This window comes from Chrysemys picta, chromosome 2, assembly GCF_011386835.1.
Source record: "Chrysemys picta bellii isolate R12L10 chromosome 2, ASM1138683v2, whole genome shotgun sequence".
Lineage (NCBI taxonomy): Eukaryota > Metazoa > Chordata > Testudines > Emydidae > Chrysemys > Chrysemys picta.
The window spans coordinates 80,308,036-80,332,368 of NC_088792.1; the positions used below are offsets into that span (position 1 = coordinate 80,308,036).

General features: G+C 42.5%; 1 protein-coding gene and 1 long non-coding RNA gene across 5 annotated transcripts in view; one reads left to right on the top strand and one right to left on the bottom strand.

Moving 5' to 3' along the window:
- Window positions 1–945: 945 nt before the first annotated feature.
- On the top strand, window positions 946–3,665 carry LOC135981373 (uncharacterized). Its single transcript, XR_010598364.1, has 2 exons — window positions 946–1,889; window positions 2,178–3,665. It is a non-coding gene; the product is annotated as an uncharacterized LOC135981373 (long non-coding RNA).
- A 2,476-nt stretch (window positions 3,666–6,141) lies between these two features.
- The window catches only part of CAPN7 (calpain 7), a 40,030-nt gene continuing 21,838 nt past the window's right edge, over window positions 6,142–24,333 (bottom strand). For 3 of the 4 annotated variants that reach the window (XM_065583586.1, XM_065583584.1, XM_065583585.1), the window contains 10 exons: window positions 23,057–23,177; window positions 22,628–22,772; window positions 20,442–20,541; window positions 18,569–18,704; window positions 17,497–17,572; window positions 14,696–14,841; window positions 12,672–12,734; window positions 11,905–12,035; window positions 6,807–6,899; window positions 6,142–6,722 (listed from right to left, as the gene is read on the bottom strand). In XM_065583586.1, coding sequence (XP_065439658.1) covers window positions 6,578–6,722; window positions 6,807–6,899; window positions 11,905–12,035; window positions 12,672–12,734; window positions 14,696–14,841; window positions 17,497–17,572; window positions 18,569–18,704; window positions 20,442–20,541; window positions 22,628–22,772; window positions 23,057–23,177 — 1,156 coding nt within the window. In that variant the 3' untranslated portion in view covers window positions 6,142–6,577. The remainder of the gene's footprint in view (window positions 6,723–6,806; window positions 6,900–11,904; window positions 12,036–12,671; window positions 12,735–14,695; window positions 14,842–17,496; window positions 17,573–18,568; window positions 18,705–20,441; window positions 20,542–22,627; window positions 22,773–23,056; window positions 23,178–24,333) is intronic. The other variant, XM_065583587.1, reaches the window with a different exon arrangement.

Below are 24,333 nucleotides of genomic sequence, written 5' to 3' on the forward strand. Positions count from 1 at the left end.
CTATGACCAAAGATTAGCCAACTTGTATACAGTGTTGCCTTTTTTGAAAGATCACTTAGTATGCAGCAGAGGAAGGTCTTATGTGTTGTCTAACACTTCTGTGGTTCCTTTCACTATGGAAAGCTGTAACAAAGCAAGGCAAAGTCATGGGGAAGGGAGCCTGTTGTCAGAATTAATGGAGATTCAGTGTGTTACAGCTACTGATCATTTGAACAGAGATGGGCATGCTGTGATCTGGAACTTGCAGAACAAAGGTTTAACCCCTAGATCATTAGCCTCTTCAAGCTAGACAAATACTTAGGAAGAAGTGTTTATATCTCCAGTTTATGAAGCAACAAATACTTTGGGAAACATGGATAGACTGTAGCTTAAATAAAATACAGAAATGTCTCTTAATAAAACTGCATAATTTTCATGTTTTCACCTAATCTTTGTAGCTAAACCAATTGTCTATTCTGCCTCTAGTTAAGTAAGCAACCAAGCAATTAAGTGCTGAGTACCTACTTTTGCAGATATGCCAACTCTCAAATGCACTTCCTTGTTTCCTACTTCCCTTGGCATCAAATCCTTCCTACTATTAAAACACCCGCACTCTTGGAAAGTTTACTTGTTTGTGCACCACAGGACACCAAAACAAAATTTTCCTTATTACCCAGTGTACCTCCATGAAAGTTCTAGGCAGATTCTAGTAGGGTGAGACATTACTAGCAGAAAGTATGTTGGGGGGGTGATGTGGCCCAAGAAACTAGGAGCCGCTACCCTGCAAACGTGCAGCAGAAGGGCAAACTAAATTTTAAAGAGTAAAGATGTGGAAGGGCCTCTTCCTCTGGACACCTCCGCATTCAGTAGCTAACTGTACAATTGAAGTGTATGTGCATAGCTTGCTTTGCTGTGTTCAGGCAGGCTTTGAAGAGCACACAGACGCGAGTAGAAATGAAAATGCAGTTTCATAAATAATTGCTCTTACCGTTTTATTTTTAAACTTTTTATAAATGCCAATTCTGTATATCAAATACATAATGACAAATGGATATGAATAGAACATTACCATCAAATACCAAAGGAGCAAGTTCTCTCGAGTTACCTTTTGTTAGACTGCTCAAAACATCCGTTAATTTAATATTACACTAGCTGGCAGTGTGGTGCTGAAAGTATAAAAATAAGCCTTTAATATTTAAAGCATGTGTGGTAACAAGTTAGCAGCCTTGAAGTGAGATGCAATGTAAACGGCTTTACCAAAGAGCAGTGAATTGATGGCTTATCACCTTTTAAGCTTCATCATACTTTCGGTAATATACACTGAAAACTGGTACTCAGTGTATTTTTTTTTAATCTTACGTTTTTTCCATAGGCTGTTCTAACATGTTTCTGAAACTCTTCTGTATGTGGCATGTTCACCTTCAGGTACAGAAGCCTTAGGTATGTCTGCTGTACAAAATATGCATATACGCAATCTTGTCAGATTGCGTAAAAATGTTAATTTCAAACATTTTGCTAGGGGTAGGAGAGGTCTAACTTCTAATGGAATCTCTCAGCTTTACTGTGTTTCAGGACTACGTGGATGCTGCTAGTACTCCCACTGAAAGGTAACTATGTGGATTAAGTCTCTTTCTGAACTCTGACGGATTAAGCAAGACGGATGATTAACCTAATGGCTTTTTAAAAAAACAGAAGGCCCAATTCTGGGCCCTAAGGAAGTAAAGCATGATGTCCGCAGCAGCTCTGAGGTAGGATTCACTAGCAAACTATGTAGCATCTACAGTGCCTACATTGAAGGGGAAAGTGCAGGACATGCCAAAAATGCTTTTGAAGGATATTGAAAACGGCTTTGTAAGTATCCTTCCTCTCACTGTGTGCAACCCAGTAAACAGAGTTATTCCTCCTCTTAGGTCTGGTCTATACTACCCGCCTGAATCGGCGGGTAGAAATCGACCTCTCGGGGATCGATTTATCGCGTCCCGTCGGGACGCGACAATCGATCCCCAAATCGGCGCTCTAACTCCACCAGCGGAGGTGGTAGTAAGCGCCGCCGACAAAAAGCGGCAGAAGTCGATTTTGCCGCCGTCCTCACAACGGGGTAAGTCGGCTGCAATATGTCGAATTCAGCTACGCTATTCACGTAGCTGAATTTGCGTATCTTAAATCGACTCCCCGCTGTAGTGTAGATGTACCCTTAGAGGATCAAAGTAAGTGTCATTCCTTTTATTTAAAAAGACATTTCTAGGGCAATTGGTTTGCATCTGGTGACTTATGCTCCTTGTGTACACAATTCCTTAGCTGCAGCACCTTCATTGTGTACTAGAGTAGTTTCAATCACCAGCTAGCTAAGTGCAGTACATACTTATAATGTGGATCTTTATAGTTCTATGGTTTAAAACAGGTTTGAGTTGATACAGTTGCATGCAGAAGGGAAGTAGGAGTCTCATATTTGACTGTTTGTTGGAAACATAGCAAAATAGCTAATTACAATGTGCAAATTCCAGCTCAGACTGCCTGATCCATCATGGTGTAGTAAGAAACTTTGACTGCAAGCAACTTTTTACAGACATCTGTATATCCCTTTGTCAGTCTCCCATCTCTTCTATAAGTGCTAGAATGGAGCAGCCTACAAATATTTGTAATCCTAACAATCAGAATCTCTGAATGGCAGTGGGGGACACTTAGTTGAGCAGTTTTGTTTTCCTGGCTGGGCAATAGGGTCATTTCCCAATAACTTTTTTACATCTGATAAATCTCTCTAGAACTAGATTAAAATATGCAATAGTCTGATTGCTTTTATTAGTTGGGTAATCTGCTTTTTCCTCTGACGATACTCAAATGAAATGTAAAAAGCAAGTCCTGGCATAAAGCTAAGGCTAGCATGCACAAAGGCAGCATATACATCTGATACTGTCTGAGGTTCTATGACTGAAAATTTCCTTCTTGTGCTAAGGTACTCCGTGCCCCAGATAAGTAGGGTTAGGGTTCCCAGACATGTCCGGCTTCCAAATCCCCGTCCAGGGGGAAATCCCAAAAAGCCGGACATGTCCGGGAAAATCGGGACATGCGGGGCCGGCGGTGCTGGGCCGGGCCGGCGGTGCTCGGCTGGGGGCCGGGCTGGCACCCCAGGGCTCGAGCCGACCCAGGCTGGAGACGCCAGGGGGGCCAGACTGGGCCATGCCTCCTCCCCCCACACCCCCTTACCTGCTTCAGGCTTCCCGCCAATCAAATGTTTGCGGGAAGCAGGGGAGGGGGCGGAGTTGGGGCGGGGCCAGGGCCCTGTGGAGTGTCCTTTTGGAGGCTCAAAATATGGTAACCCTAAGTAGGGTGATATAAAATGGGTCTAAACTATCAGAGAACACCAAGACTGCAATGTTTTAAGAGGTTTAGAATATAACTGACTCATGTTCTGCATACCTGGCCTCAACTTATAATGGGATCTGGACAGTCAAATAGTAATGCTGTGTTTTTGTAGCACTGGCACACTGCAGGCCTTTACAGCCTATCTACTCTTATCTATTCTCAGAGGGACAGTTATAAACTTGTAATCTGCATAGAGATTGAAGATTGTTCCTTTATTTAATCTATACTAAATTCCGTGATCTAGTGCCTGGAAGCTGAAACTCTCACTTGTTCAATTTCAAGTCAAATTACTGATATAAAAGCCATTGAATTAGCTTGGTGGTGGTCAGAGGGAAAAATTGACTTCCTGTGCAGTATCAGCCAAAAGAGGATGACTTAACAGGTGATTTGGGCAAGTCTTCATGCTTAATTCCCTGTCAGCAAAATAGTAAAATTTCACAACCTGCCAGTGTACCTTGTACAGAGTCTTAAAGACTAGTAACTTTTAAAAACATTAAAAAAAATATTGGCCAAAGTGCAAACAGCAGCAGGTAGAGCAACACACACAATTCGGGGGCCTTAATTGTTTCTGGCCTGTAAATGGAGTAAGTGACCTAACTGTGCATATGCAAAGGCCTGCAGCTACAGTTGTATGTGCATAATGAGGACTAGGTTAAGCCTGAGCTGAAACCTTCCCCCTACAACATGTTTTAAACTGGACATACAGCTTTGCATCTGAACAGCTGTCCTTAGAGCTTGCAGAGCCCATAAAGATCAACTTACTGCAGTTAGACATCATTTAGGCTATGTCCTCAAACTCCATCCTCCCACCATCACCCCTCCAAAATCTGCAATGGGACAGCTCTTACATCAATGCTTTTGTCCTACTTTTTATCTTACAACTTCCTTGCCAAGAAGATAAGCAGTGAGTTAGTTACTGACATGATGCAGTTCCTAACCCAGATAGTCTTTCAGAGAATTGCAATTAGAAGGCACATCTTCATGTTTTTTTCCAAACTACTTTCTCCTCAAAGCTGCTGTCTAACCACAGGAGATTTAAAAAAAAAAAAAAAAAAGTGTCCCTGTGCTATTAAGCTGCTAGATACATTTGCAGCAGCCAACTTTAATGGGAGAGAATCTAGGGTTACCATACGTCCGGATTTTCCCAGACATGTCTGGCTTTTAGGGCTTCAAATCCCCGTCCGGGGGGAAATCCCAAAAAGCCGGACATGTCCGGGAAAATCGGGACATGCAGGGCAGGCGGTGCTGGGCCAAGGGTCGGGCCGGCGGTGCTGGGGGCCGGGGGTCGGAGATGGGGGGCCAGAGGGGGCCGCGCCTCCTCCCCCCACCCCTCCCTTACCTGCTTCAGGCTTCCCGCAAATCAAATGTTCGTGGGAAGCAGGGGAGGGGGCGGAGTTGGGGCCCTGTGGAGTGTCCTCCTTTTGGACACTCAAAATATGGTAACCCTAGAGAATCTTACTGCTTAATCTCCCCAAACTCATGCACTGGTGCTCTCCTGGTGAAAAAACAACCCAAAGTTGCTGGTTGCTTTGAGGCTTGCTCCCCTCAGTGTCAATGTTTTACCACTGACTGCAGTAGAAGTAGGGTCAAATGCTATATTCCTGGAGGTTTCATCACATAACAACCATTAATTAAAGATTAATGCCTGAAGAATCCTGGACAGTTGGCACCCCTAGCTACAGATTTAGGGTCTCTTCTTGGCTGGTTACAGCTTCAGAAGGTTGCTTCTCTGAGGCCTTGGCTACACTCAGGAATTCACAGCACTGAGTGTACTTCATCTCTCCGAGGGGAGGAGCTTGCAGCGCTGATCACACTGGCGGTGTACTCGGGGTGTGTGTGTGTGTGTGTGTTTTCACACCCCTGAGCGCAGCAAGTTGCTGCGCTGTACAGCGCCAGTGTAGCCAAGGCCTGAATGCTGTTTTAAGCAATCTTCTGTCTGTGGTGCTGTAATGCCAGTGCTGCTTATGTGTGGATTATTACAGAGAAGGGAGTAGCCTCTTATCTCTCCCATCATAACTCCACAAAGCCCTGCTCCTGCAGAAATGATAGTTAAAGAGCTAGTATTTAAATGACAGCCTTTTTGTTGAAGCTGATCAACAGCTCCTGTAGCTAACTACTCAACTACTGAAGCAGAATACAGGAGTGTTGTACTACAGTGTGCTCCCTGTTAATGGCTCTTATCTGAGGAAGGGGCAGTATAAACAACTCTGCTTTAACATCCAGAACAGCACCCCCTGGCTTTTACTTCATTATTCCTCTAAATCAAGGGTTCTCAAACTTTTGTACTGGTGACCCCTTTCACAGAGCAAGCCTCTGTGCGACCTCCCCTTTTAAATTAAAAACATTTCTTTACATATTTAACACCATTCTAAACAGGGCCAGCTCTAACTTTTTTGCTGCCCCAAGCAGCAAAAAAAAAAAGCGCCGCGCCGCCCCCCTGCTGAGCGCCGCCGGCACTCCCCTTCCCAGTGCTGCGCCCCACCCCCCACCGAGCGCCACGCCCGCGCTGCTGAGCGCCGCGCCGCTGGAACCCCTCCCAGCGCCGCCCGGCTCCTGCCACCACAGCCTGCCCCCCCTGCGGAATGCCGTGCCGCGCTCCCCCCACCGCCCCTTACCATGTGCCACCCCAAGCATGTGCTTCGTTGCCTGGTGCCTGGAGCCGGCCCTGATTCTAAAGTGGGGTTTGGGGTAGAGGCTGACAGCTTGCAACCTGCCAGGTAATAACCTTATGACCCCCTGAGAGGTCCCAAGACCCAGTTTGAGAACCCCTGTTCTAAATAAACAGTACACACAACCCCCTCCTTTTTCTCTACAATGTTTACTGTAAAAGTTAAGCAAGGATTGTTAGAACTAAGCTACCCTCTATGGGGGGAGAGGAAAGACTTCAAAACTTGATGAGGTATAAGGTGCCAAACTGCAGTAAGCTAATGCCTGCCATTTGTTAACATGATTAATAAGATTTACATTCAAGCATTTCACGCAAAAATTTACCATCAATCAGAATTTCTGAAGCGTTCTCTCACCCTAATGGCTGCACAGCAAAAAGAATGAGCAAACTCTGAAGTGGCTCATGCAGTGAGATTGGTGCCCCAAGCCCTGGGCTATTACTTTTTCCAGGTAGTTTTATGCATCTTGTGTCAATGGTTGAGGGATACATTTCCCCAGTGTTTTCAGGAGATGGTATTGCTCTAGCTCTTGACTTCTTCCCTAGAAAGTAATGTAGAGACGTGCCCCCTCATTGCAGTTGTGATGTCTTAAGAGGGGTAGTGCTATTAAAGTCCAAGAAGAAAGGACCCTCTTGCTGAGGCAGGAAGGTGCTGGGAATAATATTGTAAACTCCAGCTGGTACATTCTCCACCTCCATGTAGCAAAATCCACATCTGATGAAAAAAATACAATGCCAGCTTAATAAGATGTATTTAAGGGAGAAAGGAAAAGTGTATATATAAGCAAATAAGCATTACCTGTAGTCACCACTGCTCTTCTTCTGAAAGCCAGAGGGACCAGGATCTCCTACTGTAGAGACTGTGACAAGTTCAAACCCCACACTGTACTGCCTACATGTAAAGACAGATTTCATTACCCTTGTTTTAAATGTCAAATAGATGATTTACCAAATTCAAGTTGAGCTATAACTGGAAGACATCTGCAAGCAACTAGCACATCTGCAAGTTATTTCTCTTCTTAATTAGAGCAAGGCTATTTTTGCCACTTAACTACACTTGTCAGCACTTGCATTCAGAAACTCAGAGAGACAAATTTAGTATTTGGCTGCAAAAAAGCTTTCAGCTTTTATAGATCAGTGCATATGCTGAATAGCAGAGACCACAGAAATTAAGTTACATGGGTCAAACCAGATTTCACTGGCTTCCATGGAATTTCCCCCAAGTTGCATCTCTATAACTGAGCACAAGTTGGCTCCACACACATCAGAGGAGGTGCATACCCCCTACCCTTCAACCTGGAATCAAATCCCAAGGAGCAGGGGTGCCAGAAGGGAAGTGCCAAGTTATTGCAGCAGCAGGCTCGTGACAGGTAAGTGATCTAGTCTTGCTTACATGAAACTGCTTCTACAGATCCTCATTTTTGGAGAGAGCAAGTGTTGCTTATGTACCCTGAAGCAGCATGAATGAGTACTTTGCCAAAACCAACACCTACCTACTTGCCTGACTCCTTATAATACTGTTCAGTGACCAGACACTGACCCTCTAGTGTCAATTAGGAACGATGCATAGGTGCCTGCTAGTGGGGCTCTGCTAGAAAGTGACAGTGGGGGCCAGGAGGCTTTCCACTCACTGCTTCACCCGTTACGAAGTGAAGACATGAACAGTCTTTCTGATGGGATTTTCGGCAGACGCCCTAATGTGACCATGCAATGTCACTACAACTGCACTGGTTGTAAAGGTTGTACGTAAGAAAGGCCGTGCCGGGTCAGACCAAAGGTCCATCTAGCCCAGTATCCTGTCTACCAACAGTGGCCAATGCCAGGTGCCCCAGAGGGAGTGAACCTAACAGGCAACGATCAAGTGATCTCTCTCCTGCCACCCATCTTCACCCTCTGACAGACAGAGGCTAGGGCCACCATTCCTTACCCATCCTGGCTAATAGCCATTAATGGACTTAACCACCATGAATTTATCCCGTTCTCTTTTAAACTCTGTTATAGTCCTAGCCTTCACAACCTCCTCAGGTAAGGAGTTGCACAAGTTGACTGTGCGCTGTGTGAAGAAGAACTTCCTTTTATTTGTTTTAAACCTGTTGCCTATTAATTTCATTTGGTGACCCATAGTTCTTGTATTATGGGAATAAGTAAATAACTTTTCCTTATCCACTTTCTCCACATCACTCATGATTTTATATACTTCTATCATATCCCCCCTTAGTCTCCTCTTTTCCTAGCCTCTTTAATCTCTCCTCATACGGGACCCATTCCAAACCCTTAATCATTTTAGTTGCCCTTTTCTAGTGCCAGTATATCTTTTTTGAGATGAGGAGACCACATCTGTACGCAGTATTCGAGATGAGGGCATACCATCGATTTATATAAGGGCAATAATATATTCTCAGTCTTATTCTCTATCCCCTTTTTAATGATTCCTAACATCCTGTTTGCTTTTTTGACTGCCTCTGCACACTGCATGGACATTTTCAGAGAACTATCCACGATGATTCCAAGATCTTTTTGTTGACTTGTAGCTAAATTAGCCCCCATCATATTGTATGTATAGTTGAGGTTATTTTTTTCAATTGCATTACTTTACATTTATCCACATTAAATTTCGTTGCCCAATCACTTAGTTTTGTGAGATCTTTTTGAAGTTCTTCACAATCTGCTTTGGTCTTAACTATCTTGAGCAGTTTAGTATCATCTGCAAACTTTGCCACCTCACTGTTTACCCCTTTCTCCAGATCATTTATGAATAAGTTGAATAGGATCGGTCCGAGGACTGACCCTTGGGGAACACCACTAGTTATCCCTCTCCATTCTGAGAATTTACCATTAATTCCTACCCTTTGTTCCCTGTCTTTTAACCAGTTATCAGTCCATGAAAGGACCTTCCCTTTTATCCCATGGCAGCTTAATTTACATAAGAGCCTTTGGTGAGGGACCTTGTCAAAGGCTTTCTGGAAATCTAAGTACACTATGTCCACTGGATCCCCCTTGTCCACATGTTTGTTGACCCCTTCAAAGAATTCTAATAGATTAGTAAGACACGATTTCCCTTTACAGAAACCATGTTGACTATTGCTCAACAGTTTTTCTATGTGTCGGACAATTTTATTCTTAACTATTGTTTCGACTAATTTGCCTGGTACAGACGTTAGACTTACCGGTCTGTAATTGCCGGGATCACCTCTAGAGCCCTTTTTAAATATTGGCGTTACATTAGCTAGCTTCCAGTCATTGCGTACAGAAGCTGATTTAAAGGACAGGTTACAAACCTTAGTTAACAGTTCCGCAACTTCACATTTGAGTTCTTTCAGAACTCTTGGGTGAATGCCATCTGGTCCCGGTGACTTGTTAATGTTAAGTTTATCAACTAAGGGCTTGTCTATACTTACATGCTGGTTCGGCGGCAGGCAATCGAACTTCTGGGTTCGATTTATCGCGTCTTGTCTGGACGCGATAAATCGAACTCAGAAGTGCTCCCCGTCGACTCCGGTAATCCTGCTCGCCGCGAGGAGTACGCGGAGTCGACGGGGGAGCCTGCCTGCCGGGTCTGGACCGCGGTAAGTTCGAACTAAGGTACGTCGACTTCAGCTACGTTATTCACGTAGCTGAAGTTGCGTACCTTAGTTCGATTTGGGGGTTTAGTGTAGACCAAGCCTAATTCCAAAACCTCCTCTCGTGACACTTCAATCTGTGACAGTTCCTCAGATTTGTCACCTACAAAAGCCAGCTCAGGTTTGGGAATCTCCCTAACATCCTTAGCCATGAAGACTGAAGCAAAGAATCCATTTAGTTTCTCCGCAATGACTTTATCGTCTTTAAGCGCTCCTTTTGTATCTCGATCATCAAGGGGCCCCACTGGTTGTTTAGCAGGCTTCCTGCTTCTGATGTACTTAAAAAACATTTTGTTATTATCTTTTGAGTTTCTGGCTAGCCGTTCTTCAAACTCCTCTTTGGCTTTTCTTATTACATTCTTGCACTTAATTTGGCAGTGTTTATGCTCCTTTCTATTTGCCTCACTAAGATTTGACTTCCACTTTTTAAAGGAAGTCTTTTCATCTTTCACTGCTTCTTTTACATGGTTGTTAAGCCACAGTGGCTCTCTTTTAGTTCTTTTACGGTGTTTCTTAATTTGGGGTATACATTGAAGTTGGGCCTCTATTAGGGTGTCTTTAAAAAGCGCCCATGCAGCTTGCAGGGATTTCACTTTAGTCACTGTACCTTTTAACTTCTGTTTAACTAACCCCCTCATTTTTGCATAGTTCCCCCTTTTGAAATTAAATGCCACAGTGTTGGTCTGTTGAGATGTTCTTCCCACCACAGGGATGTTGAACGCTATTGTATTATGGTCACTATTTCCAAGCGGTCCTGCTATAGTTACCTCTTGGACCAGCTCCTGCGCTCCACTCAGGACTAAATCTAGAGTTGCCTCTCCCCTTGTGGGTTCCTGTAGCAGCTGCTCCATGAAGCAGTCATTTAAAGTATCGAGAAATTTTATCTCTGCATTTCATCCTGAAGTGAAATGTTCCCAGTCAATATGGGGATAATTGAAATCCCCCACTATTATTGAGTTCTTAATTTTGATAGCCTCTCTAATTTCCCTTAGCATTTCATCATCACTATCACCGTCCTGGTCAGGTGGTCGATAATAGATTCCTAATGTTATATTCTTATTAGAGCATGAAATTTCTATCCATAGAGATTCTATGGAACATGTGTATTTGCTTAAGATTTTTACTTCATTTGATTGTACATTTTCTTTCACATATAGTGCCACTCCTGCGCCTGCAAGACCTGTTCTGTCCTTCTGATATATTTTGTACTCCGGAATGATTGTGTCCCATTGATTGCTCTCAGTCCACCAGGTTTCTGTGATGTCTATTATATCAATATCCTCCTTTATCACAAGGCACTCTAGTTCACCCATCTTATTTAGACTTCTAGCATTTGTGTACAAGCACTTTAAAAACTTGTCACTGTTTATTTGTCTGCCCTTTTCTGATGTGTCAGATTCTTTATGTGAATGTTTATCATTTGATCTGGCCCCTACTAAATCCTCTGTAGGATAAAGTAGGGGCCAGATCAGATGAGCCTCAGTGTCTATATTAGTCTGCCTTCCCAAATTCCTCCTACAGTTTTAACTGCAGAAGTTGTTCTTAGGAAGTGGAGTGCAGTAGGGGTGGTGCACAATTACCACTTGCTAACTCAGAGGTGAGTGCTGGGCAAATGCCCCAGGCATGCTTATAAAATACTTTGGGGGCTTTCAGGATGAATGGCGCTCTAGTGCTATACACATGCCTCCCTCAATGCATGCGGCTATTCTGTCATAGCACAACCAGGCCCTTGAGCTGCATGCAGCTCGATGTTGGTGACCGTGTGGAGTGGCACAGCCTTAGAGCACAAACAGAATATGAGCTGTAGCCTGCCAGACTGAGAGCACAACTTCTGTCACAACTTCAGGGGTGGGGTGAGGTTCTCCTGCATGTTGACTCTCCTGCAGGGGTAAAGGGGCCACAGGCATGGATAGCTGTCCTAGGGGCCATGCCAGGGCAAGGAAGGCCCCCTGTGCCCTGCCATGCAAGGTGCAACTGTGATCTGACCCCTAGCCAGCAGATAGAAAAAGGATTCTGGCATATGGGGAGAATTCAAGAGGGAAAGATGAGTTATCCTTAACATTAAAAAGGATTCATTGTTTAACAGCTGGGTGGAGAGTGGAAGCTGCTTGAAAATCATGAGAATGAAGGGAAAAAACGTTAATGAGGATTGGTTCAGCTGGAAATTAAGTGTCCTTTAAAGTTCAAGTTTGTGACAAGTCAAAAAAAAAAAAAGCTTACACTTGATCTGTATCTCATGTTCTAACTACTGATACACAACATTTATTCTTCACAAACCTTGGTCCTCTTAATTCAATTAGCAATGGCCCAGTCTTCTCCAGCTGAAATTGATAAATGGGGTTGTTTTTGTAGGAATCTCTGAAGTTTCCACAGCCTCCAGCACTATGACCTTTCCACTGCCCATTAACCTGAGAACAAACAAAACAGACGGTGCCCTATTTATTACAGACAGATCTTGTTTCTTCTCTGTCTAGTTTCAAAACAGAGAAATAAAAAAGTGAAGTCCTGGATTCTTCTCACTTCAGTTGACTAAGTGTGTAACTCCACTGATTTCAATAGTTGTTCCTGATTTATACCAGCATAGACAAGATCAGAATTATTTTTAGTGTTTAGAATTTTTAAAAAAAAAACAGTGCCTTCCCCTTCAACAAATATTAAAGCTATTTAGATTAAAGCTTCAGACCCCTTCTCATTTGGATTAAACAATCCAGTATCCAAATTTTCCTTGATGATATTCAGGCCACTACCTTGAAGTTCTAACAACCCAAAAAAAGCAAGAGTTTCTGAGTATAGATTAAAAATGAAGCTCACAAGTTATTCCACTCACACTACTGTAGAGGATGCACAATACAGACATTCTAAGTCAAAGCATACATTTGTGTTTCATCAAGAGGCTCACTTTGCATGGAAAATACCAAACACAAAACTATATAAAAGAACTCCAGAGACCGAGAGGGGCCTTCTTTCTAAACATCAGGAATTTCACACACCCATAGCAGATTATCAACAAGCACTGATTTATGGAAGAAAATCCAATTTCTTACCCGTTTGGAGATGGTGTATGGGGTAGGAATCTTGGTAAAAGTAAACTTGCATACTGAATACACCTAGATTGTGGAAGAAGGATTCAGTCACACAAATCAATCAAGCATTTACAGTATGAAACCATGACAAAATATAATTATGGGAAAAAAGCAGCTTTACATGCACAACAACTTTGGAGATCTTGAGTCCCCATCTGTCTCCAATAGGTAAAAGATACAGACTGACATCAGCTAATTCGTACAATATAATGGTCTATACAAAAAGAGAACATTCCCTATTTCCCTTCCTGGCACTGGGGGGGGGGGGGGGGGGGGGGGAGGGGGCGCAAGGGAACAGATACTTCGAACATTACTAACAGTTGGAGGGCACAGGGTAGAACCGGAATTGTGGGCACCCATACTCCTTTCAACTATTAAGCCCTAGTCCCCTCACCAAAGCAAACTGTGAACACCTATAGTGGTGCTTTAATTTGCTTTCTGATACTTAGCACAGTGCATGCTTCCCTAAAGCTCCAGCTAGCTGCTCAATGTGTTTAGTATGCAGAGCAGAGGGACACCAAGAGGATTACGTATGGAGAAGAAAAGGCTGGTGATATTAAATGAGAACCAGAAGCACTTTCTGCCCAGTGAGTACTGGGAAACAGCAGATACCACCCACAATAACATGCCCTTCAAAGTTTGTGTATTTGATATGTAAAGTCACCCTGGGGTGACTGGGGCTACAGTGTTTGGGCTCCAACCATTATCCTCCACTGCCCTCCCTTCCCCCAGAATGCTTTTTTTGAGGGGGGGGGGAAATTGAGATTAATATTTGAGTAGTGAAATAAGGGCCAGTTGTTTGCTCTGAACTAAGTCCTCCTCATACATGGTTGAGAATGCAGCTCATCTCTCATTGTTTGTGAGCAGTCTAGTCATGTTAAATGCAGAGCTCAACACAGGTGCAAAACAGTAGCAATAGAGTCCTCCGTTTCCACCAGTGCTTGTCAAAGTGGCCTGTAGTGAAGTCCGGTAAGGCAGAGGTGCACTGGGGAAGCATGACTGAACTGCGTCCAATTCCATGTCACATTTTCATAGCGTAAAGAATGTAGGGGGAGAGGGTGTGAACGGTCTTATTTTCTGTAGTGGGAAAGGAACTGCGTAACACATTAGCATAGGATTTGTCAGTTACAGGATGACCTTTCATTCGGATTACTGTGTACGTGAGGATTTAGGGAAGAAAATACTTTAAATCATCTTTACTGAAATATGAAGTGGATGAAGGCTGGGTAGTGCAATGATGAGCTAGTGCTAGAGCCTTTTACCTTGAAGCAGATGTTTAATTTTAGCTGAGGAAATAAAACAAAAATACTTTCGTCTTTTTAACCTAGTCTAATTATAAGATTATGATTGAGAGAGTTTCTGGACTGCGGTAATGGAACAAAGCACTGCACGCAAGAACTGACTCTGTATTGCCCTCACTAGATGAAGATCCATATATGGGTATGTCTACACAGCAGCTGGAGGTGTGATTCCCAGCTCAGGAAGACATACACACTATAGCTCAGCTAACACATTAAAAATAGCAGCGTGGCCACCTGCATGTAGTCCCACCTGACCCCCTGGGTATGTTCTCGGGCAGCTAGCCTGAGCTGTTGCCTGTGCCATCATGGCCACTTTGCTATTTTTAACACCTTAGCCAAAGCTGAGCTAGTGTGTGTGTCTGTCTATCTGAGCTAGGAATCACACCTCCTAGCTGCTCTATCGATATGCACTAAAGCACCTACACAGTGCTTCCCTTTCTCCAGTGCGTCCCGTCCATGATTCACATCTTCCCCCGACCCCTTCCAAAAACACAACTATATTCATCGAAAAATAAGTACTTTGAAATATAGGGCAATCAATTTAAAAAAAATCTGAAAACCGTCCCCAGGATCAGACACTTCCCATCACTCTTACCAATGGGGAGGATTTTCTCTTTGCTATGTTTTCCCACTGAATTCAATGCTCCGCTTATAATATGATTGTAGTTTCTCTATAGTACATACCCTGACAGTATAGTGGATCGTGTTCTGTTTCTCATACTGGGATACCACCAGTGTAAACGTATGGGACCCTGGCGATGTCAGCGCTATCTTGGTCAGATAGTGGGGACTGTTGATCCGAATCCCATCAATATATGGGGCAGGATCAGCTGGAAAGAAAGAGATGCATGTTTCCTCACCACCAAAAAAACCCCCAGCAGTGGTGAAAATCTCTATCCATTCTGCCTCATCACTGGGCTTTATGCCAGGAATGTCATTCTGCTGGCAACAAGCTGGTGACACAGAAATACAAGCTACACCCAGACTAGCTAACTGTAAAAATAACAATATCTTCCATTTTCACAGATGAAACACTCAAAAGCAAGAAACACTTTCAAGAGCAACTCCAAACAAACAGTGTCTGGGAATTGGGTATGATATGGCATCCACTCATTGTGCCATAGATGCCTTTTCAGGATGCATTGGGAAATGCAACCTAATGCCCTTTTCTTGCATCACAGGCCTCATCCAACTTCCAGTGACTTCAATGGGAGTAGATGAGGCCCAATAGCTCTACTCTAGAGAGAGTCCTACTGTGATTTTAAGTAGACATTTTAAATAAGACCCAGAATCTTAAATTAAAATATATTTGAGGGGAAGAGACCCTCAAACTTTTTCCTGTGATGAGTTCCTTATGGAGGCTCCCTGCTGGGAGGGAATCAAAAGACTGGATCTGGGCTGTGGAAGTGTCCAAAGCTTTTAAGAGTACAGCTTATTAACATGCTAGATTTTCTCTTTTTCAATTCCCCTTTTCCTCCCACAGTACATTTCTAACTTTTCAACTGTAGGCTGCATTCCACTAGCTACCCACATAGCTGCAGTCTGAATGTTTGCTTTACTATAGCTACATAATACAGTGACATAATCTGACAGATAATGCTTAAGAACCTTTCAGGAATATTCAGCCTCTTACAGGCACCTTGGTTCTTTTCAGGATTGTTTCTGTTCCACTGAAATCAATGGGAATCTAGTCACTGACTTCAATAGGTCCAGGATCAGGCCCTTCATTCTCTTGACAAGGGACTCTGTTCTTTAACTGTGTGGGAGGAGAGGGGGAAGGGAAAGGGATTAATAGAAAATAAATTGAAGCTTAGCATTGGGAAATCCACCTCTCCATGCCAAAGGATTAAACTGTATTTTTAACAGATGGGTGAAATAATATTGCAGCTTTACAAATCTGTTGCAATTCCCAGTTTCAGTGGAAAGACTATTTTAAAGCAGTTTGATGACTCTGTCAGTTTGAAAGCTCTGTTAAAAAAAACTGGGCCTTAAAACAAAACCAAACCTGGACAGATCATTTGTTGAAAGTAAGAGGTCAAACAGCCTCTTTGGAAAATCCCTTGTAGATCTTTCAGACACAGATTAAACCTTCAGTTCCTCCACTGTACAAATGCACTGACATTCAGTGAGAATATTTTTTGGTCTAATATGCCACGTAAGTGCTGCTGCTAGTGCTAGTCACATCAGAAGATGTCTCCGATACAGCAGGGAGGAACACAAACATGTTTAATGAGATCAGCTCTTGCAAAAATGGATGACAATCTGCCTAGGTCCCAAAGGACCTTCACTGCAGAAACACAGCCTGGAATCAAAGAGGAACTTGTTGGCAGAGTTCACTGAACAAGTTGGCAGATGATGGGCTCTGCCCTTACTAACAACTGCTGCCTTAAAACCAAAAAGGCAGTGTTTTAGTATAATTAACCTTTCCTCTAAAGGGCATGAAGAGCCACCAGCAACCCAACCTCAAATTCAGTTTTACACAGGGAACTGTCTGGCTGTAACCAACAACGGGCCTAGTCCTGATTGGCTTAGACTGTTTTCACTGCAATAAGAGGTGGGGTTTGTACATTGAGATCACTAGTTTGATGTCAGTGGAGATGAGGCACAGGTAGTTTCTACCTTGAAGTATCAAGTCAAGATCAACTTTACACCCTCCCACCTGGGTTGGACCTTGACTTGCTATATCAAGGTGAAAACTACCTGTGCCTCATCGGCTCTAGGGTTTTACAGTTAGCTATCTTGATACAGAAACCCCACCTATTATTGCAATGAAGACAAAGCCTTACAAATAGTCCCACCGACTTCAAGGCAAGCAGGATTTAGCCCATAGTGACCACAGCCAAGGCATTCAATTTTGGGCGGCTAAAGTTAGGCAATGTAAATCCATAGTTGAACACTTCACCTTAACTCAGTAAAGCACTGAAACATGTGACTATCTCCAAGTACATCCTTAGGTATAGATTTAAAAGCTTTGCTGAACTGGATCTTTAAATAAACGGCATTTATCAGCGGTGCTGAGCACCCACAGCTTCCACTCAATGCAAATAGCCATAAAAAAGTTCCACTTCTTGTTGTTGTTTTTTACTCCACAAAAGTAGGGAATGATTGTGCCTTTAGATAATCAGGAGCACGTTGTCACTTCCCTTTTAATATTCACTACCCTCTGTCTGTGCAGGCACAGTAGCTGGTTTTACAAGAGAAATAGATATAAAAACTGTGCCCGTTTAAGCGGCAATGGATTTCTGTATATCCGAGGGCAGGACTGAGCCCTTAGGACTCTCCACAATGGAAGCAGACCAAAGCATACATTGAGACTTTATTGGTTGGTCAATCAGAGCCCAACTGACCACACTGAAGTCTGAATCTTCCCTCACCCCTTCGGACTTGGGGTTTCCCATTCATGAATGACTCTAACCAGCTTAAAAAAATTAGCAAGTCTTCATCCACTCGTGAGCATCACTTTGACATCTAAAAAACACACATACTTGGGTAGTAAACTTTTTTCCCATCAGTCTTGTATACAACCATTGTGATGAATTCCCGATTGCGTGCGAAGTCATCCTAAAAAAATATTAAAATGAGTTGAAACAGATCCAGAAATTACTACTAATGCACTGTGTAATTCAAATGCATATTTCATCGCTGCTTTTGTATTAGCAACGTGGCTTGATTTGGCATTTATATTTACTGAGGTGCCTATTCCAGCTCCCATGGAAGCCAGTAAAGAATTTGACAAGGACTTCCCTGAGAACAGATCAGGCCTCTAGTATATTGCTCTTAGGCCTGATTAGTAAATCCATCCCTAGTGATAGAAAAAAATCCTTCTACAGCAGTAACACGTCTACACTACAGCGCGACAGCTTACAGGAGTAGAAGTAATGTCATAACAAGTTTATTTAAAATATATGAATAAAAACTGTTAGAGAGATTACATACATCCTACCATAATGAACTAATTAAACCCCATGATTAGGGCAGAACAGAAGCTGTATGACAGGCCTGCACAACTCGTAAAGTGGCGAGGGCCATATTACTCCAAAGCAAACAGCTGAGGGCCGTAACCCCCTGAGCGCCCCCCGCACCACCTGCCCCACGGAAACAAACCCTCCTTCCCCAGCGCCGCCCCACCGAAACAGCAGTATTGAACCTCGGTAATATGTTATAGTGGGCCCCTAAGGTAGTATAATTAAGGTAAAAGAAAAATGTCTTTTTGCTAGAAATAGAATAAGATCTTCCCCCCACTTTGTAATTAATTGCCCTGTTGAATGAATGAGGTGTGAATGAGGAAGGTGTGGAAGGCAGGCACCTCCAGACAGCTGCAACCCTTGGAGATGGCAGGGCCGGCTCTAGGATTTTTGCCGCCCCAAGCAAAAACATTTTTGGCCGCCTCCCCTTTCTTTTCCCCACTACTTCTGCAGTTGAAAAAGACATACAGTGAGGTTCACTAGGATCTAGAGAATCAGACAGACAGTCTTGTACTCAGATCTGACTATTTCTCAATTGTAATAAATCTGCAGGAAAAATAGTATTATATTAGTCAGAAGAAGAATTTAATACCTTGTCTGTAATGTGTCTGCTGAGCAGAACCCAGACAGCAGCTCCACCTTGTGGACATTGTACTTCCAGTTTGTACTGTGGATTATTAGCCAGGCTGTAGGCATCTTTCACAGGGCCTTGTTTTGCATCCCAAGTACTAAAAGTAATAATAATAGGTTGATGAATAAGATACTAATTCATATTTCTAAAAGTAACTGCAAATCCTGCCTGGAAGTGATACTTAGTTTTCCTTAAGTAGGAGTGGTAACAGAAGCTAAATGATTTCCCACTAAAACCTGCGTAACTTCTAGCCATAAGCATGACAATGGTTACAAAGCACAGCTGTGAGAAACACTATCCCTAACACTTTATTTTACAGATGGCTGTGCTGCAGTACAAACGCTGAATAGGAACAGCACCATGAATAATAAGACCATGCACAAGACACTATAAAAGCGAAAACCATGATTTAGGAAAACACCCACAGGGTAATGAGTTACTGTCATGTATGGCTTAAAACCTGGCACGTGGAAGGGAACCTGTGCTTTCTGTAATTGTAGGACTGCTTAAAAGCTATTAAAATATGGCTAGATCCAAAATCTACACACATTGGTCTCTCCAATTTTATACACAGAGGGGGCTTTTTAGTTTAATTAGCAGCTCCACCTTTGGACCAGCATCAGCTTGAATCATAATTTCAAAGCTTTCACACTACCTCATGTGTTGCCTGGAGGAGGATGCTTGATGTGAAATACAACAGAAGGGGATTAATGCTTCACTAAAAAGCCCAGAACACTGTGGGGATGAACATGGAGATACAGGCTCTTTTCTCATCTAGAATTAATTTTTTCCCACTTTACTCAGATGTGATCCATGGAATGCTGCGTTATCAACCAGCGGGTCCCAACTATTACTGTTACACCTTTATGGTAATGGCCACTATGGCCAGGTGCTTTCCTGACCGAGGAGGAACAGTCCCCAACAATATATGGACAGCCAGACACTTGGGAAATTGGAAACAATATTTTTCTTTCTGATTTACTTAATATACACATTTAAAAAAAAAGTCTTGCTGTAAGCAGCACAGCAGAAGTGGGTCTTCAAGACTGAGTTAAATGTGGATACAGCAAGAGCCTTTGCAAAAGTTGTACCATGCACAGCCAGTGAGTGGAACAGAAGACGGCATGAAGGGGTTTGTGTGAATCTGATATATGGGCCAACAGGGCGAGAACATTGGCAAAGTGGAGCTGGTAACACAAAGTGAGAGGAGTTCAGAGAAGTAAGGAGAGACAGAGTTACACACAGCTTAGAAGGGAGTGACAAGAAGCCAGAATTTGATGCGACAGAGGATGGGGAGCGATGTGATCAAATCAATGGACAAGGAAGATGACTTATGACACTGAATGCTGAAATGCAGAGTTATGGGTAAGGTCATGGGACTCATCCATCCCAAGTTAATAATTTCAGTGATTTTTAAAAGTGCAAATATTCTCAGTTTATCTGGGAGAGACTGTGTGCATTGCACAGGCTACATACTAACTTCCCAGGGACATGGGATAAGTAAAAGTAACTGCCCTATTCTTCAAGCACCCCTCAGCAGACTATTCAAGGAAAGCATGGATGGAAGATGCAGAAGGCTACAAGTCCAATCGCCCAGCAGTTAGCACTGAGGTCAGTGGAGTTACACTGCATTTATGTGAGCGCGATAATGAACAGAATCCGGACCATGGATTTTAAAGTGGGATGTCAGGCTCTGAATGAAGAGACTGGTCTCCAATCAATGCTCATAAATTGGGGACTGATGAGGAGAATGGAAAGAAGGAAAATGCCACATCAATATTGTATATGACTATGTTGTAGATCTTAACATTTCAATCTTTTCTGTTGGACCAACCTGTGAATACACGTTGATTCTTTAAAAAGACTTGGGTTCCAGCTCAAATAAATAACATCGTAATACTGGCAAAGATCCTCCCAGGCAATCCAGAAAATCCCTACAAAGGAAACACATTTTTCATTGTTTGCTTGCAAAATATCTTTGCTCTACACATTTTGCAGGACCCTAATTACACACAAGCGCCAAGGTTTGTATAAAATCCATTCTCATAAACCTGAATACAAATGTCCACGCTGTTCATCTTCCCCGTCTACAAACAACCTCCACAATAGGCCAGTTTGGTAAACCAAAAGAGATTGAAGTTGACCTCTGAGACACCATCTGGTCACCGTCTCTGCTGATCAGTTAGGCCTTTGCTTTTCCTCAGCAGAAAGAATATTTTGCATTTTTAAGTGATGAGCAAAAGCCGTAATCCTTGTGCCCTCCTAAGAGTGGCAATGTTAACCACTTCGGTACTGCCCCCTACTTTCTTAGGATTCTGAAAAATTAGATACAATTAATAGGTAACCTCCAGTTTAGGTAATCTAGCTCACTGTTTTCTACCTATTTAACTGAAGGTCCATCAGAGAAGGGACATCACTTGTCCAGCAGAACAAGCTCTTACTCTGAGAGGAAAGTACACATGGCATTGTTTGAGATCTTTCCCTAGCATTCCACTTAACATCCATTTGGGTGAGCTCTAGCACACTGGAATTTGCTTTACAATATTGTACAATCTTTACAATATTCACTGGCAATTATTATCCTCTCCTCAGCACACCCAATTGCAACCACAGCCAACACTACTACAAGCTATTGAAATCCTGCTCCTTGAACTCTCCATATGCTCACAGACAGCACTGTAACACAAGCTGCTAATACAGATGTATTTCAGACTTACAGTACAAAGAATATCCAGTGTCATGGCAACTGTACATGTTGATACCAAGACTAGTCAGATACCAATCCAATCATAAAAAGTAACATCTTTACAATCCCTTTACAGAACCCAGGGATTTAAATCCAAGTACTGTCAAGTGATGCATTAATAAATGAATAACTAGCTATCCTTCCTGAAGATTATAAAGCCAGTGTCAGGATGGAATTACTTTCTGCTAATAAATAATGTTTTTCCACCTAGCTATTTACACCACACTCATCAACATGGAATCTCAGTGCCTTTGCATCCATTGTTTTGTAAAAAATATGACACCAGACCCAAAAAGGGTTAATTAATTACAGTGGGGAGACAAGAGACACAACTGTTCGCATAGAGGAAAAAAACTACATTGTATTTCCAAAGTGGAGCAGCTATTGTAGCATTTGGGAACTGGCTGATCTAGTGGCAGCATTTTGCCCTGCCAAATGGGAAACCCATGCTGCTTTCCTTGATGCAGTGCATTAGTTCTATCTGGGGGAAGATGGGGCAACAAGACAGTGCCTGGTATTGCTCAATCTCTCTACATAATTATGTAGTAGTCCGGTTGGGCTCAAAGAAATATCTCAGCAACTTATAGTCATCCAGTCAACAAGTGAATGCAACTAAAGATTTGTGTACATTAAAGTGTAGCACAGGGAGAAAATCTTCAAGTCCCCATTACAGACATCACGGATCTCTTGGATGAAAGGAAATAAAACATTCCTTACAAGGAGTGTATGAATATGTATTTCTGAATGGTAGGAAAACAGCTAATGAAGTACTGAAGAGTCCACTCACGTACTAGTAAATGGTATTATGAGGTTTCTCAGTATGTGTTATGAAGTATTAAGGATGGCCAAAATCACATGATTAAAAAAAAGGAAAATAGACGCTAATACTAAGAAATAACCTCTTAAATTTAAAATATATTAAATGACCCACTCTATTAAAATCTAGTCAATTTTGAAACATGAGTTTAAAGTAATATCAGGTACTTCTTACCTGCCTTTGCCATTTTTTTTTTTTGCTTTACAGTTTTGTTTATTGTCCCGTCCCCCACATTGCTGTGTGAATGACCCACAAAAACAAGGAAACTGCCCCCCCCCACCACCCCCACCCCCACACACCTGCTCTCAATTACTCAAATTGACAAGAGGTCTTTTTTTCTAATCTTCTAGTGATATATCCTTAAATGTTACTTGTAACAAAAGTAAACAAAACAAAAAAAAGTCAAACAGAAGTATGATTCTTTTTGATTTGACGACATCTTTTAAATTCATTTTACCATTGTCTATTTTTTGAGCTGTTCGAGGATCAAAGTTTAAGTATTTTTGTAGCCCTGGGGTCCAATTTTTCACATCATTTTCACTGTATCTTCCTTTCCAGCGTAAGTGACTCCAGGGATTTTTCAACTGGAGGAATCGAAGCCCCTAGAGAAACAATAAAGAAATCACCTGATTTATCTTGTCAGGGTAAGAGCGAACATATTGTTAATCTTACCAAATAGATACATAAACTAAACACTGAAGGAAATACAGTGTTAAGTTTTTGGGAATAACTTGATAAAGCTCTCGAGCAAGATAAAGATTTCAAGCCCCGTCTTTGAGCAAAACTCCACTGTCACTGGACAATCACGTTTAAATCCACCATCTATTACAACTGATGACAGTATGTAAAAAGCACCCACTACAAAGCTTCTTGTTTTATTGGATACCTTATATTCTCTAATATCCAAAACAGCATATGCATGGGTTGGAACTAAACCCCATTTCTCTCCTTCCTCTTCAGACATCACTCCAGTTGCTGTTGTGATAAGGACATCGCCTTTGTGAAATCTGGAGGGGAAATTAAGGAAGCTTAGTTTAGGTTATTAGCACATGTAAAATGACCAGTGTAATATTATTACATTTATTGAACACTAAACTCTCTACTTCCAAATTGCGGTATTGTTAAGACCCAACTTTACAAACCTGGAGTGCAAGTAATCTTTTCTGAAGGAGACAGAAATTATTTGTACAAGCTCAATAAAAGAAGGTATAATTGTTACTTTTCAACATTTAAGATCAGGCTCTAGTAGGAAAATTACTGTTGTCATGAAAACAACATGTCAGATTCAGTCTTACACTGACAATATCATTTATTAAAGACGCTCAGTGAAATAAATCTTCTACCTAACGCACTGTTCGATCCTTTGATGCTAGTCAATCGCTATATACATCAAACTGAAACAATAAGTCTCTGCACTTATGATCTTGGGGGCAAATTTTCTAAGGATCAGAGGGTGAAAAGTACATGCTTCCATATTCCTACATCAGTTTGCATGCACAAATGCTGGTTTAACATCAGTGTAGGTCTGTAGTATCTGAAAATTTAGCCCCCCCAATGCCTAAATACAGAGAAACAGATCGTAAGAGTGACTGTCAACCTACTAGGAGGTCACAAATCTACTGAAGAAAATGTGAGTTTTTGTGTTAGGTGTACAGCGTTTGCTTGTTTTAATGCTTTGGCCAAGCTGAGATCCCTTTCCCATCATGTTGGTGCTCTGCCTTCCTTGACAATGAGGAGAAAGTGGTTGGCTAAATGAGACTTTTCTTAATTTGGGGAGGGGAAAAAGGAACAATGCCCGCAGCTGAAAAACATAATTAGGCCACACGTATCATGACAGCAGGATTGATATACTAAGCCCCAGGTTAGTATCCTGGTCCTGACAGGTACAGAGCACCTCTGTGCTCCTCCACAGGAGAGCTACTGGTTGGGCAGTTAGTAAGGACTCTGGTGGCACTATTAGAGCAACCTCACCACACCTGTTTCCACTCTGAAGTCAGCTTCATGCTGCATAGCTGGGAAATCCATCCTCCTTTCTCTGGCTCCTGCTTCCTCCTGAATCTAGCCCAGGGGAGGATTCAACTTCCACTCCCCATTTCCCACTCTCTCCCCCTCCCGCCCCCCCCACCATTGGCAGGGAAGAGGGATTATTATTTTTTTTAAATT